The sequence below is a fragment of the Mesitornis unicolor genome, unplaced genomic scaffold (assembly GCF_000695765.1).
Source record: "Mesitornis unicolor isolate BGI_N332 unplaced genomic scaffold, ASM69576v1 scaffold18285, whole genome shotgun sequence".
Lineage (NCBI taxonomy): Eukaryota > Metazoa > Chordata > Aves > Mesitornithiformes > Mesitornithidae > Mesitornis > Mesitornis unicolor.
Genome location: NW_010187708.1, coordinates 35,218 through 50,320, shown reverse-complemented (window position 1 = coordinate 50,320; position 15,103 = coordinate 35,218). Strand labels below are relative to the sequence as shown.

The 15,103-nt window shown below is 41.2% G+C and overlaps 1 protein-coding gene across 1 annotated transcript in view; it reads left to right on the top strand.

The window, feature by feature from the left end:
• Positions 1-15,103, top strand: part of LOC104541476 (serine/threonine-protein kinase BRSK2) — a gene marked incomplete at its 5' end in the record, with an annotated part of 58,538 nt that overhangs the window by 11,917 nt on the left and 31,518 nt on the right. Inside the window, one exon of the mRNA XM_010185548.1 lies at positions 13,678-13,738. Within this exon, the coding sequence (XP_010183850.1) occupies positions 13,678-13,738 (61 nt within the window). The remainder of the gene's footprint in view (positions 1-13,677; positions 13,739-15,103) is intronic.

The following is a 15,103-nucleotide window of genomic DNA, read 5'->3' as shown; positions in this document are numbered from 1 at the left end:
TAGTCAAGAACACAGGCACTCAGTCTAAGCTTGTGATGCAGGCTGTCACTCTAGTCAGTGGGGACTGATGAGGGCTTTGGAAGGTCTGAAATACATATATTCTCTGTTCCAGCAGTCTTAGATGTGATAGATCTCTGTCTCCATAGCCGACTATAGAAGTCTAGATGACTGTTTTGGATTAGGTGCCTAGCTTTTGGATACCTGAAGTTGAATGAGATGAAACCTACTCTCTGTGTCATCAGAACAGCTTGAATATGGAAAGCCCTGTCCAGTCATCTGTAGGTCCCTCTAATGTGTGCTGTGAGAACCAGCATGCATGTGATCCACATGAATTATCTGTAAAGTGATGCAATATGTGTAATCTTGCCTCTTTTCTATCAAAGAAAGTGCCAGTCTTGTGGAGAAACAGCAGAGTAAAATGGTGTCTCCTCAAGGCAGGTTCTGGGAGAGTAAGTGAAGTGTGGAAGTTGTTTCCTCAGTCCCTATGACTAGCCTAATTGAAGCACATTCATTCGGACTCACACTTGCATAAATCAATCAATATAAAAGAACACTTCACATATATGTATGCTGAAGATGCTATAACTTCCGTTTCAGCTTTATGACATGATTTTTTGTTCATCTATTAAGATCTGCTCAAAAAGAGCCTCGTGTGCCCTTTGCTGACTGAGAGCTGGGTGAAGAACCTGAAATATTTTCATGTCCAGGGACCTCTAGAATTGCTGGAAAGTTTTGCTGGCAACTGTTGCAGTTCTGTCTACAGTGAGGAAAAAGCGGTGATTTCCAGAATCTGCTAGAACTCATTTCGGACTGGATATATGGTGTTGAGATACTCTGCCATAAAGATTTTTCATTGTAGTGTAGGTTGAAAACCTGTTTTCAATGTGTGGTTTGCTTTGATGTGAAGTCTGGGTGAAGGAAGTGTTCAAGATAGGGTGTTCCTCATAGGCCTCAAAGTGGTAAGGATGAATACAACACTGACAAACAGTTGCTCACTCCTTATTCACCTTGCAGTGTTTTATCTGGTACCTGGTAGATGCATGGGCCATGAAGCTTCCAGAGCCAGACAGAGGTGAATCACTTTCCCCCACCCGAAGGCTGCCTGTGAGTTGCAGTACTCTGCAGCTGTTTACAAGTGTCCAACTGGGTGGAACAAATAGAAGGTGTTAGACTGATCCTGAAGTTTCCTGAGAGCTGAAACCATCTCTTCCAGCTCTCAGCTTTAACTTTGGATTCAAAAGTCTGAAGAGGCAAAGCTGTGTCTTGATATCCAAAGTATTTATTTTGCCTTTAAACATCTCGCTCAGTTCTGCACATGAGGAAACAATTGAAGTCCAAAGGTCTGAGATGAGTTCAGAGCAAAGACGTACCCAGGCTACATGTCAGTAAAGAAGGGCTTTGTCTTAAGGAGGAAGTGAAACCTGCCAGGCACTCAAGAGATAAAGCTCAATTGATATGACAACTCAGGGCTGGACATAAAGGTGTGATTAAGGGTGGAGAAAGGGATGTAATAGCACCATAACTGATAGTGGTGGGCTTGGTAGTGCTTGTTTTGGAAGGTGTTAAAGGGAAGATGTTCTTTACTCCATGTGTGAGCTTCCATAATTCATACCATCCACATCCACAGATGACAATGGCACATTTTGTGTTGCTGGCAGCGCAGTCATTTATAACGTGAACCAGCTTCATTAACGAACACCACTGCATGGGGATTGTCTGGGGACGATGTATTGCTGATGGGACACCATCTGTCAGAATAGTCAGTAACAAAATGACAAGTGCCCTCCACCAAGAGTGGGAGATTTTTAATGGCTAGTTGCATATTATGTTCCATGCGATGACCCACTGACAGTGGATTTTGCAGCAGTAGGGCTTAGATCCCAGAGGTGGATGCTTTTTTAAAAATGACATTTTTTGATCTCAACAGATGGCCATTCAGTGCCTTTATCCTACAGTAACAGGAAGGCAGGGAGGTGGACCATGGAAACAGGTCTCCCGCTTAGACGTAGATGACTTGTGTAAACATCCCGAGACGCAGAGCTATTGCTTCTTTCTTGAACTGGCAGAGATACTTTTCTAACCAGTGGGCAAAACACACCCATGTGTCTTGTGCTTTAGTCCTGCTGTCCTCTTTCCCAGTAGTAAACAGATATTTGCTTGCATGAAGGGGATTTATGTTATAACCTCTGGTTCATGTGTCTGTAATGAACTGTGCTTTTGGCAGCCACGTGGAGAGCCTACAGGTATCTGGTCTTCCCTTGTGTCAGGGCATATGTTTCCATTGAGATTTGAAACTTGGCAGCCTCCAATTCTACAGGCTGAGAAAGTATTAAGTGAAAAGCACAGTCCTTCGGTGACTTAGCTTTGGATAACAGAGGAGGGCAACTCAGCACAAAGGCTGTGTGTTGAGCTTACAGACTCCTTGAAATGCTTGTGCTGACCTCTCCAACTATTCTCCATTGGGTCTTTGTATATGGCAAAGTTAGTATGCACAAACACCAGCCACCCTAAAACTGATAACTAAGTTTTGTTAATTCTTGGTTTTCCCTGCTAGTTGTCAACTGAATGAGCTTATAATTACATCTTAATTACTTCTGCTGTTGTGGTATCCACACCTTTCAGACTATCTGGTATTTCATTGAAATGTCAAAAGAAAAGAAGTAGGTTCTGAGCTTAGTTTAGTACCAGCTAATTTGTTCCTTGTGCCAAAATCACACAGACTAGGAAGAATTCCATGGGAGCTAGAGTCCCTTGCCAAAAATTTTCAGCAGCTCTGCTGTGGGAGTCCAAAAACTGTTCTAAAATGGGCTTCATTAACTATTCATTTTCTTCTGGTTATTGAAGTGGATAGCTTGCATGAAAGATCAGCTAACATTAGGAAGCAGTGTTCTATGAAACAGTGAAGCATATTACCAGGGAAACATCTTACAGAGAGCTGCCCCTTTAGCAAAGCATAGGGAATTTTGCTTCTAAGCTTCAGGGATTCAGACCCAAGATGATAAAGAAGGGCATTTCTCTATACACTGAGTACAGGGAAGAGAGTTGGGAGTAAGTGATAACGAACCCTACAAATGAGAACACAGAATTGATTACTGTTCCTGTAAGAGGCTCCATGGTCTGATTTTAACCTTTTCCCGCATTGTGCTTAATGTTGAGGTCTTCTAGAGAAGCCTCGAGTAATGAGTGTTTTGCAGTTTATGCCTTCAGGCATGTTCTGTTTTCCCTGGACAATGTGACAAAGTAGATGGTACCTCGGTTTTCAGTTGGATGAAGGAGAGCAGGGTTTACAAGCATGTAAGGGGGAAGTCATCACAGACCTCCAAATTCAGGGGAAGATAATGAACATCAGCACTGCGTAGGCTTGAGCTATAGTTGGGAAGTAAAAGAAAGGTTTTTCAGAGCATTGTTTAAAAAGGGGAGGGTGGGTTGGGGGGCTGGGTGTCCAGCATTGCTTCAGGTGACTCTCTTTTATGAATGTCCACACTAGTAACTCTGTTTTCTCGCTTTGTTCCTGCCATAGTAAAACAATGTTCAGTAAAAGCCTGGATATCTCTGAAGCCAATCCCAAATTCAACAAAGAAGAAAGGTATAAACACTGACAATATGTTCCTCTCCTCTACCTCACTGCTGAGACCTTAAAGATGCAGTACTTACCTTCTCTGTGTGGGAGCATAGCTGTTCTCCCTTTAGAGAGAAACAAAGAGGGTGGGATATTTACAACCCCACACCACATATATTCTTGTACCATTCTTTTGAAAAAATCCTCAGTGCAGCCTGTGACTGTACCAACGTTTGCCCCACTAAAATTTCATCCTACTGCTACTTCTGGTTCAGTTCCGCCATGAGTGAGGATGCCCAGGGTAGAAGATGTACTTGCTAGACTGCTTTAGAAAGGATTGGAATATAAAACAGAAAGAAAGCCCAGGGTGCTCCACTCCCAGCACTAGAAACAGCAGCACAACTGAATCAGTGACAACAGTGGTAGGAAACTTTGGAAATCCTGTCTGACAGGGGAAAATACTAAGTGTCTGTAGGTAAGAGACAAACTCATTAAGACTACCCTGGCTGCACCAGAGAACACAAGAGGAAAAGATGGTCGAAGGCAGAGATTTTGGAGGATGATTCCAGTCTAGCAGTTCAAGTGACAGATGGTGAAGAACAACAAAAAGGGTAACTCCCAACTATGAATAGAGTCACAATGGAAAACATCTAGGCCACCAGATTTAGGGATTTTAAGTGGTCTTTTGTGAGTCCATGAACAGAAAACAAAGTCTAGACTTTTGGGAAGGTTTTTAGTGGATATGTTGTTCCTAAAATTTTGGTCTCGGGGGAAGATAATTTTTCTCTGATGTTAAAAGCTGGCATCCCAATGGATAGTTCTTCATCAAAAGGTAATCCTTATACATTTTGGACAGACATTTAACTTCCCAAAGGTTAGGAGTGTTCCATATGATTCAAAAAGGGGGAAGCAGTGGGTTCCTTAAAGGAACCTATGGACTTGGGAAACCGTTCTTCTTTCCATTTCTTCTTTTAATATAAACCTTTCTATTTAAAGATGAATGTGGCCTTTAAGCCTCAGGAGACTTGTAGGATGTGTGAAGGACAGCCCCTACTTTGGCCTTTTGCAGTCTGAGGCAGTCCTTTGTGGGCAGTGTTTCAAGTCTTGAACCTGCCCCAGCAAAGAACATTGTGCATCTGCAGGAGAGATTGTGTCTCACGTGGTGTGAAAAGAGCCCTCTTTAAGATGCCAAGATAGGAGGAAGGATTGAACCCGAACTGTTAGAAACCTCTAAATTTCACAGCCATGAAGCATGAAGAAGTAGTGGTTATACAGTCTTTAGTGGCTGGACTTTCCTGGAATGTTACCATGGACGTGGAAAATCCTGTTTTCTCTGATTCCCCCTGTGCATAAGTTCTGTTCTTGAACATGTGGCACTTCCTGCATAACCTTCGTTAGTCTGAAACTACTCTGAAGATGATGTTTTACACAATAATTAAAAGTCAGGTCCAGTAAGAGAAGTGCACAGATTTTATCAGTGAAAGGAGTAGGGTCTTTCAGCAGATGTTTGCAGCACTGTTCCTTGTCCCTCTGTCCTTCTCTAGCAGCTGCTACAGCTGTGTTAGGAGCAGAGGAAATGACCCCTCAGTAACCACTTGGGGAATTTCTTAAATGCAGATGGGCATTTCATGTTCCCTCTCAAAGGTTATATTTTTCAGAGTACAGGAGAAGGTTAGGGCACCGCACGAGGATCACCCAGGGTCCTTCTCATTGAAGGACCAGGCTGATTTTTGGAGGATCACATTCACTGTGGTCTGACCTCCCTTCCACTTCTAAGAGTTAGGATGAAGGACCTGAGTGGTGGGAAAATGAGAGGACCTGGATTCTGGATCTGCTCACAGCCATATGAAAGAAAGGGATAGGCAGCAAGAGAACCCCAGCAAAATGGGGCCAGCTAATTGTGGTGGCCATTAAATTTTTGGCCAGTGTTTAATTATCCAAACTTATGATGTCTTTTTTAAAGGAATACTGCATCTTTAAGGGTCCCTCCCCTCTAGATGCACATGGTTGTCTTAGTAGCTGAGGCCACTGTTCCTTTCTTTTTCTTTTTCTTTCTTTCTGACTTTCACCCCCTCTTTCAGTGCTTCTCTTCTTCTGTATCTGGATTGCTGCAGCTCCGTAGTTCACTTGCTTCAGTATTGTAGGGAATGCACATGTCTGCGCTTCTGGGTCTATTGTGTCCTGGGATTGTTCATTTTTTTTAAACCTGATTTCCCTCTTCCCTTTCCCTATTGTCAATTTGCTTTCCATTCTCTTTGTTAACCTCTTCAGTGCCTTCCCTGTTGGGAAAATGACTTGAAAGAAAAATTAATCAACCTTCTTGCACCCATTCTATTTACATTTTAATATTCTGCATGTGTGAATATGGGTGTATTTTCTGTGTAAATATACACACACATTCCAATATACAATGGGTGTCAATTTGCTCTTCTCAGTTACATCACTGTAGATAGAATTGCACAGGTACTATTGAGGACAGTGTTTGTCCCTAAATACATACACATATATGTATTTGTATATATATGAATTTTATCTTACCCAAATTTGCACTCCAGGCCGAAATACAAATGGAGTGTCACTCAAACACATGAAAAAGAACTTACTGTAATGCTTCTTTCCACTTCTCTATCGATGCGTAGCACAACTTTTTCTTTCTATTCAAACTGTATTTTAAACTTTTCTTAAAGCTGCCTTGCGTTGCCCAGCCCAGCATTTGTAATGTCGATGTAACTGGAAGCATGGCTAGTTGCACTGAGCAGTAAACTGTGAAATCTACTGGGCATTTATTAAATTTGGCATTTCTGTTGGTGACAGTCTTGTGGAGAATGGATTTTCCTTACCCAGCCAGAGGTAGCTCTGGCAGCTTGGGAGCCTGTTACTGAAAATGGAGAGACTGAGAGAGAGAAAGAGACAGAGAGGAAAAAAAGCGCTGCGTCTGACTTGAAAATAATTTGGCCTAACACACTAGATATTTTTTTATTTCTAATCTAATCTATGTGAAAAGGTGGTGACACTTTCCTCAGTTTGCTTACCTGCACCCCTGAAAACTTAATAACCTGACTATTCTTTTCAATTCTGAATGCTTTGCTTAGTAGTGAAATATTAAGAATACTGAAGTTTTTGATTGTCGCTAGGCTTCAAAGTCAGTATGCCAGAGATTCATTCTGCTTTTGGAGCTGCTGTTTCAGACTCTTTTCAGCACAGCATTGATTTATTCTCCATTCACATTTGAAAGATTTTCTTTGCAACCTTTAAGACCCAGAGACTGAATTTATTTTAAATGAAAAATGAGATCCTGGAGCACAAGATGGCATCCGCAGAGATAAGTGCCGGGTTGCTGAGCTGGTATGTTCTAGCTGATCTGAATTCCTGACTGTACAACCATCATGACTAATAAGCCAATATCAAAGCAGATTCACAGCTTGAGCTACAATCTTGTACCCTGGGCTCCCAAGCTGGCGCAGAAATGCATGCTGTAATAACCAATACGTTTCACAGTTCATTCGTGGCAAAAAAGTACTTCTTACCAGGCCAGCTTGGGGGACAGAGGGACACTGCACTGAGCAAATTGGGGACTAAAATAACAATTTCCTTAATAACAGTCTGATATAACTGTGCCTTATGTAAGAAGCAGAAAAGAAATGCAGCATGAAGTGTGAACCCCATTGCTCCGCTGACTGCTTTAATTGGGATTTGGCTGGGAATTTTTTGTTACAGCTTTAGTATGTCCCTCTCCATATTCCCCAGTGCCAAAGTTGGGTCTATCTCCAATAATGTGAGCAGGACAAAAGTTATTTTCTGGTAAATGAAACTGTCCCCCTAGTGTTCCTGGTCTCTGAGACATAGGCACCAGTGGCGATAATTATGACCATTCTGTTCTCCGGACAGTATTTCACTCTGCTTTTCCTACTCTTCTCTCCACCTGCCTCCACATCCCTCTCTCTTTCTTTCTCTCTCTCCCTCTCTCTTCGTTTTCCCTTTCCGAGGATGACGAGTGCTGATCCGTTGGGGTAAGCTCTAGTTTTGGATTATTCCTGTTGCGGAACCTGTTGTATCTTGTAGAGAAACTTTTCATTTTCACTTTACAAAGACAATACAGGCTGATACACTTCAGTGAATGAGGCTTTACTGCAGGGAGAGAGAGAGAGAGATGTGGGAAGAAGCATTTTTGGCGCTTTTGTGTGTTTGTGTACTTTTATGTTGGAGTCACACTCCATGTAATTTACTTTTGGGTTCTTTTTTGTTCTCTTGTTTGTCTCTGTTTCAATGTCTATGGGCACAGAGAACTATCCTCAGACACTTGTGCAGGTACCAGGACACCTTCTGAGAATGAACCTCCCTTCTCTGTTTAGCGCTTTTTGTATCTGTCTGGTACCCTCCAGTTAATTTTGATCCTAATTTATCCTTTTTTCGTCTTTTTTGGGTTTTTTTCAAGATGAAGCTGAATCCCATCTGTGTTATTAAAAAATGCTGGGTATTCCCTCTCTTTTTAGTATATGTTTTCTTAAGAGGTGAACAGATGGCCCTAGAGACAGATCTATTTTCAAAGCTCCTTATTTTCAATAAAAAGGATATAGGTACAACTAGTAATGCAGTCACACTTCAAATTAAAGTTCCATTTATAACAATGTAACAGAAGAATAATATTTTATTAATAAATTATTTAATAAAAAGGATTGTAATAGATCACTATGGACTACAGCAAAAGCTTATTGATAGGGTACATATTGAGAAAGTTAATTAGCACCAGTAACATTTATTTCTCATGCTTGTAGCGTGCTTTACTATTTATGAATTCTTTCTAAACCATTTATAAATGGAACTTTAGTGTAATTGGCCAATTAAGGAAAGTAGTGCTGTTTAACATCAGCCTCTGTGTGCTGAAAGGAAGAAGAGGTGTGTTACCAACACCTGCAGTCCTTTCCCTGCATGCTTCATCTTGCAAACAGTTATTACCATGAGTAAACCTTATGACTCAAGCATAAGTATTCCCAGTAAGAGGGGTTATTTGCATGGCTGGGACTGTAAGACAGTGGAGCATCAAAGGTACTCTGCTCATATTCCCTAGATCAGGGAGCAAGGAAGCACAGTTTGTATCTTTTGGACACCCAAGAGTAATAGTTATGAAATGTTGTAACACACAATGCCTGACTGCTCACCTATTGTATATTAATTCAGGTCATTTTCAGGGGTCTCATACCCTGAAATGCAGTTTAGATTTTTTTGTTTTATTTGAGTTGAGCAAGCAAAGAGGAGTATCAAATTCCACCCAATTTATACTTGAAGCAAATAAGAGGTTGGCTGAATATTTTGGGAATGACTTTCAAAACTACACATGGAATCAAACCAGTTCAAAATTTCTAAGGCATTTCACCCAGGGACACAAGTCTGTTGCATTACTGCACGCTGCATGCATGCTGCAGGCTCCTCTCTTGGAAGCATGGCTCCAGCTTGACTAGTTAAGAGGCTGTGTTCAGCATCCTGGTAAAACTGTGCTATGAAAGCAAGTTCTGCTGGGACTCCGAAAAGGTACCAAACTCTCCTTTGATTGTGAGAAAAATTTGAGAGATGGTTATTCAGAGAAGAAACAAATGCCGAATCTGACCCAAATGTTTAATGCTGGCTGCGAAGCCTTTATACTCTGCTGGTGTGTACTAGCAAATGCACTGTTTAAAGCCCTTGAAAATTAATCTGAGTGAAGGGCTGTATATGTGGTGTATGTGTAGTACAGTTACCAGGTCAGCTGTGCTTTTCCTTCTTGTGTTTCTCTCTGCCTACACCTCAGCAGTGTGAAGCTTCAGCCCGTTGCCTCTTATAGCTCTCAAAAAATTCTGCAGTTCTCTTAAACCAGCTGGAAACTGGATTCCAGCTTCTCAGTTTCACAAGTAAGAGACCACTGGTCTAATGTGAATTGGGCCTCGCATGGCTTCCCCTTTGACAGCAGCTGGCTAAAAAATTACTTTAAAACAAAAGACCTTTTAACTTTGATACTCTGAAGTATCAAATAGATTGAATAAGATACAAAATCATCACATCTACAAACTACAAGCCACACATGCACATTTTGTTTCAGACCTTGGCTCTTTCATAGCTCAGACGTCTCCATATTATTGTCAGTCTATGAGATGGCAGGAGTAGCCTGCAATGGTCTCAGTGTCCGCTTTATTTTTAGAGTTCCCTTTATTCTTCCCCCTCCTAAACCTTGGGTCTGGCTCCCTCATGGTTTGATTTTTGTTGTTGATGTTTTTTATTTTAATTCCTCCCTCCAGGCTTGGCAAAGCGACTGTGTCACTTTGGAAGGGACTAAAGAGTTTCTTCTTGGGTCTCTAAATCTGGCAGTTGTGTTTGAGGGAATGTTCTTTATCTGAACAACTGCATTAACTTTTCTGCTCGTATTTTCAACAACTTTTTGATGGCTTCCATTAAGTTAGTGCCCAAGCATACGGCAATCCCAAACACAGAGCAAAATGAGTCACACACAAAGTTCGTAGTTTCCTAGATTGTTGCATTTAGTATTAAGTTAGTGGAATAATTTTAGATTTATTACTTCCAATGACATTTAATGCCTGTAGAGACTCTTAGGAGGTTACTCACTAGCAGATATTTCCCACTAAATAAACTTAGTTCAAAGCCATAGAGATAAGATGATTTCATATTTTTCTCCTCTTTCCACACATGAGATCATTCAAGGTCTGCCATACTAATGTGCTGCCTGTAAGGCCTCATACTTTCATTTTCTGGTGAGAGGGATAAAAATTTGAATTCTGTCTGTTCTTTCATTACAGCATTACAGCATAATGCAACGTTTTCATCACTTCTTTTGTCCCTGTCCCAGTTCTGTCCACCTGACTGAGATACAGGAGCAGTGCATGAGGGTTTGTTGGTTGGTTTTTTTGGAAAAAAAAAAAGCCACAACTGAATTCTAACATTTCCCAGCTAAGGTGATCTTAATGGGAGGGACAAATCTGTCAGTTTTGCTTGTTAACATTTTTGTACTGAAGTATAGAATCTGCCATTGTACTGAGGTTTTATAGCTAGCTTAGGAACTGTGTCCCATTTGTAAAGGTAAATTATGGAAGATTTATTAAATTGAAGAGGATCCAAGGAAGATCTCCTCAGTCTGAGTGTCATATCCTGTACCAGCACTCTCTTGTAAAGGGGAAAAGTTTTGAAAATGTACAGCTCTCTTTTCACTCCGACACTTAAAATTAACCCAGAATTCTTTAAACACTTTCCACTGCTCCTATATACGATTTCCAGTGTGGACAAACTAAAACTTGATCTAGGGCCTACTTTACTTCTGACGTATTTTGCATGTCAATCAGCAGCAGATCTGAAGCTTGGTTTAGAGCAATCATGTGGATACTGAATGCATTTCCAGGAGGATTTCACACTAACTCTCTCTTCTGTCCCCTACCTCAGGCTCCTAGGCTGGACGAAAGCACAGTACACAACAACTCTTTTTCAAATATTGCTTCCAATAAGGAACTGGGAGTTGGGAGGTGGGGCCTGCCTTGTTTTGCCCTCCATGCATGAGATCATTTTTGTACGAAAATAGGAGGCAATGGGGTTGGGAGGGGGCAATTCAGGACTGTTGGAAACACCTGATTTCAAAGAGGAAATAGCAAATTGGAACTTTTAATCAAGTGTCCTGGAATTCAGGTGAGTGTCAGGACTTTCCCATCACAATTAAGAGCTGGTGGAAACAGTTCCTAGTGGGAGTTTAACTAAGTAGGTGTTTATCTGCATCTCTGGGCACCTAAATGCCTTCCACACTTGCTCAAGATAATCTGTAGGCTCCTCTTGTAATTTATGGTTTTGAAGAAGCTTTTCCTGATGACTCATACAAGGAAGATTTTAACTAAATTAACTTCCTCTATGCGTGACACATCTGTGTTGCACCCAGCTACCTCAGTTATAGGAGAGGCACATAAAATAGCCTGTTGTGACAGGACAAGTAGTAATGGTTCTAAACTAAGGGAGCGTAGATTTAGAATGCCTCAAAGGAAGAATTTTTTTACAATGAGAGTGGTGAAACACTGGAACAGGTTGCGCAGAGAGGTGGTAGAAGCCCCATGCATGGAAACATTCAAGGTCAGGTTGGATGGGGCTCTGAGCAACCTGCTCTAATTGAGAATGCCCCTGCTCACTGCAGGTGGGTTGGACTGGATGACCTCTAAAGGTCCCTTCCAACCCAAAGCATTCTGTGATTCTATGATGCTATGATTCAAAAGTGGAGCAGATGGTTCTTCCCTTAAAATTACTTTACGTAAACATTTATGAGTACCCCAGATCTTGATAGTACAAATTTAGGTTTAATCTAGTGCAAAAGTATGCCAAGACTGAGCTTCTAGTTTTTGACTGCTATACTATGATGGGCAGACTGCAGCAGGGTACAAGGAAAGATGTAAGTGGGGAATTTCTGCATGGAATGAATGCCCCAGATTTTCATGGTGCAAATTTAGATTTAATCTGGGAAAAAAAAAGCATTCTGAGACTGGGCTTCTGGGTTTCACCTGTTTACTGTGAAAGACAAACTGCAACAAGAAAACCATTAGTGAGCAGTTTCTGCAGAGGATACACACAGAAAGAACAGGACTTGCCATTGCGTTCAGTTGTAACTTACTCTTTCCTTGGAAATATTTCCTCTTTTGCAGTTCACATAATTTTTAATAATTCTGTTACTCAAATTTATTTAGTAATATATGTCTGAGAGACCATTTTAGAAGCTATTTTTTTGTTCTTGTTTTATTCTTCTGTAAGAGCAGAAGAGAGTAAACTGAGACAATTTATGATCTGTATTAGTTAATATTCTCTTACGTATAAGCTGACATTAACTGTCTGACCTATATCAATTTTAAATATATATATTTATGCACACACACGTAGATGCATATGTATAGACATACTCACATGCACTCTGTTTTCCACGCATCTACAGGACTTCACCTTTTCATGTTACCTGATGGCAGTAATTGCCTTCATCGCTCTATATATCTGTATCACTATAGGTGAAACACTGGTAGGTTTGCTGTATTGACATGTTGCATGGTGGCTGTTGAGCAACTAGGTTCTTAGCCAAGTCTTCTCCTATAAGACGTTTCAGTCTTCAAGATGACTTTATTTCTATTTTAAAAGAATAGAAAGCAGCTGCCTCTGGGATTTACTCATTTACAGTCACACAGAGGGGTTTTTTTCCTTAAGGGGCAGCCCTCTTCCTGAAAACTTCTGCTGCTGAAATGTTTGTGCATTTGGCCTGTCTGCCCTTTCAGCACATTTAGCATACCACATTTGTACGTTTTATCGTCTACAGCTGACATTTTTCATAAGTGGCCCTTGCTTGAGAGCATAAGAGCATTACAGTGTAGGTGACCTTGTCAGCAAATAGAAGGACAATTTATTTTCCCCTGTCTGGCCTCTTTTTGAGGGCATCTGGGCTGTTATCTTGATATTAGTAAAGTCATCAACCACAGCAGAACTCGTTATCCATAAAGAAGACCTGGCTTGTTTAATGCAACAGCAGGAAATCTTACCGGAGAGCAGAGATGTAAAATCCATCAGCGAGAAGCTGGAAAGGGCTAAGTCAATATAAGCTTTGATTTTGGTGGCAAGTCGTCACATAGGAAACCATTATGTGCCTGGGTCATGGAGACTTGGGTGGGTTTTTTGTAATACCTGGAAGAATCCCTTACCTTTGTGCCTTGTACACACGGTGCTTTTCCATGTTGCTCATGACAGAGAAAGTCTCAGTCTGTGTCCACTAGCACTGTGCAGAAGAGAATTCTCAGCACCAACATGAATCTCTTGACAGTCTTTTTTGAATTCATCAGTTCAGCTTGCATAGGGCAGACGTAGAAGCTTTCATGTGCTTGATGACCAACAAGAAGGTACCGACTCCTTTAATGCGAAGGGATATACGCCCTGAGCAACAGCATTTCTTTGTTTTGCGGGTGGGACAATTGAAAAAGGTGACAGTAGTGGAAGGAGAGTCATGTGCTTTTCCAGTGGCAGCCTCCCTCGTCCTCCTCACGTCATGCCTGTGCCTGCAATGGCTGGTGTTCAGGGTTATTACTTATCCAGGTTTTCTGAGGGCTCTTTTCCTTATTGTGTCCATTCAGGTCTCGGTCAATCAGCGGAGCATCATCTGGGCTCTCCACCAGTCCTCTCAGCAGTCCAAGGGTAAGTGGTGCTGCTTCAAGATTTGTTGGTCCGATTCACTCACACATGCTTGATGCTTTTTGACATCTGTTGCTGCAGAGATGTGGCTCTTAGCTGGGATGCTTTGTTTTTCCTTGGCAGCCTGTAAATTTTCATGGGTCATGAGGGAAATGTTATTTACAAATGCAAGCAGAGGATTTCTCATACATGTTCCCTGCACTGTTAGCAGAGATCTCACTTTGCCCCTGCCCTTTTTCAGTCTCATAAGCACATAGAATAACGTTGCTATTACTAAACATTGCCATGTCCAGCCAAGGTCTGTATACGGTATGGTTTTAGACCACATATCCGGAACCATTTCACAACTACCTTTAATCAGGTCACAGTAGTGCATCAAACCATGCCAGTTACAACCAGCTTGATTCTGTTTGCCTCGGAATAGCTTGTATTAGAAAGTCAGAGGAAATAGATTATACAAATTTGAGGGCTAGCAAATTTAAAAGGAAAGTAAGAAGTTAACTAACTAAGATGAGACACAGTATTTCAAATGTACCTATAAATAAGGTACATTCACATGCCCTTATTCAATGTACAGTCAACAGTATTTATACTGATACTCAGCTAGTACAAAACACGCTTGATAACACATCTGTTGCCAAGTTATTACAGTTTCTAAGTGCAATGACAGAGGCCTCCCTCTCCTTGGTATCTTCTTTAAAGATAAGAGTGAGTATTGCTAGTGTCTGACAAGGTCAGCTTAGTCACTTCAAGCCTGCAGTCCTTAAAAAAGTCTAGACCTCATCAAGAAGTCTGTAGTGCTATGGCAATCCGTGTTACTTGATTATCTTAATCTTTGGAGGATTTCTGCATACTTTTCATAATTTCATGAGAAAATGCCATCCCCCATTGGAAATGGATATATTCCATGTGTTAGGGCATGGATACATCTATAGACTCTTGGGTATACTATGATAGCATCAGTATTCCAAGTATTTATAATTCCCCAGTAACACTGTGTGTAATTCCTGTGCATAAAGATGCACTGTCGGGTGTAAGTTTATAGGCTAGAAAAGCTTCCAACTCCTTGCTTGCTTGAACTATTTTCTGAAACAGGTTCTGGGTTCCTATCTGTTGTTACCCTGTTTTGCAGCTGGCATAAATGTGTTTGTGGTGTCCTCTGCATCTTTAACATGCCAGGAGCCAGTGAAGATCCATTTCTTTGTTTCTGCACTGGGACTCCTGGATGTCAGTGGAATGAAGCAGAGGTCTGAGAACTCTTATGCCACTGTAAAATGTACTGAGAAGGAGAGTGGAAACAGTTTTGTGCACAAAAAAAAGAGCATCCAGTGCAGCAAACACAAATCTTGATCTCATTAATTGATCTCT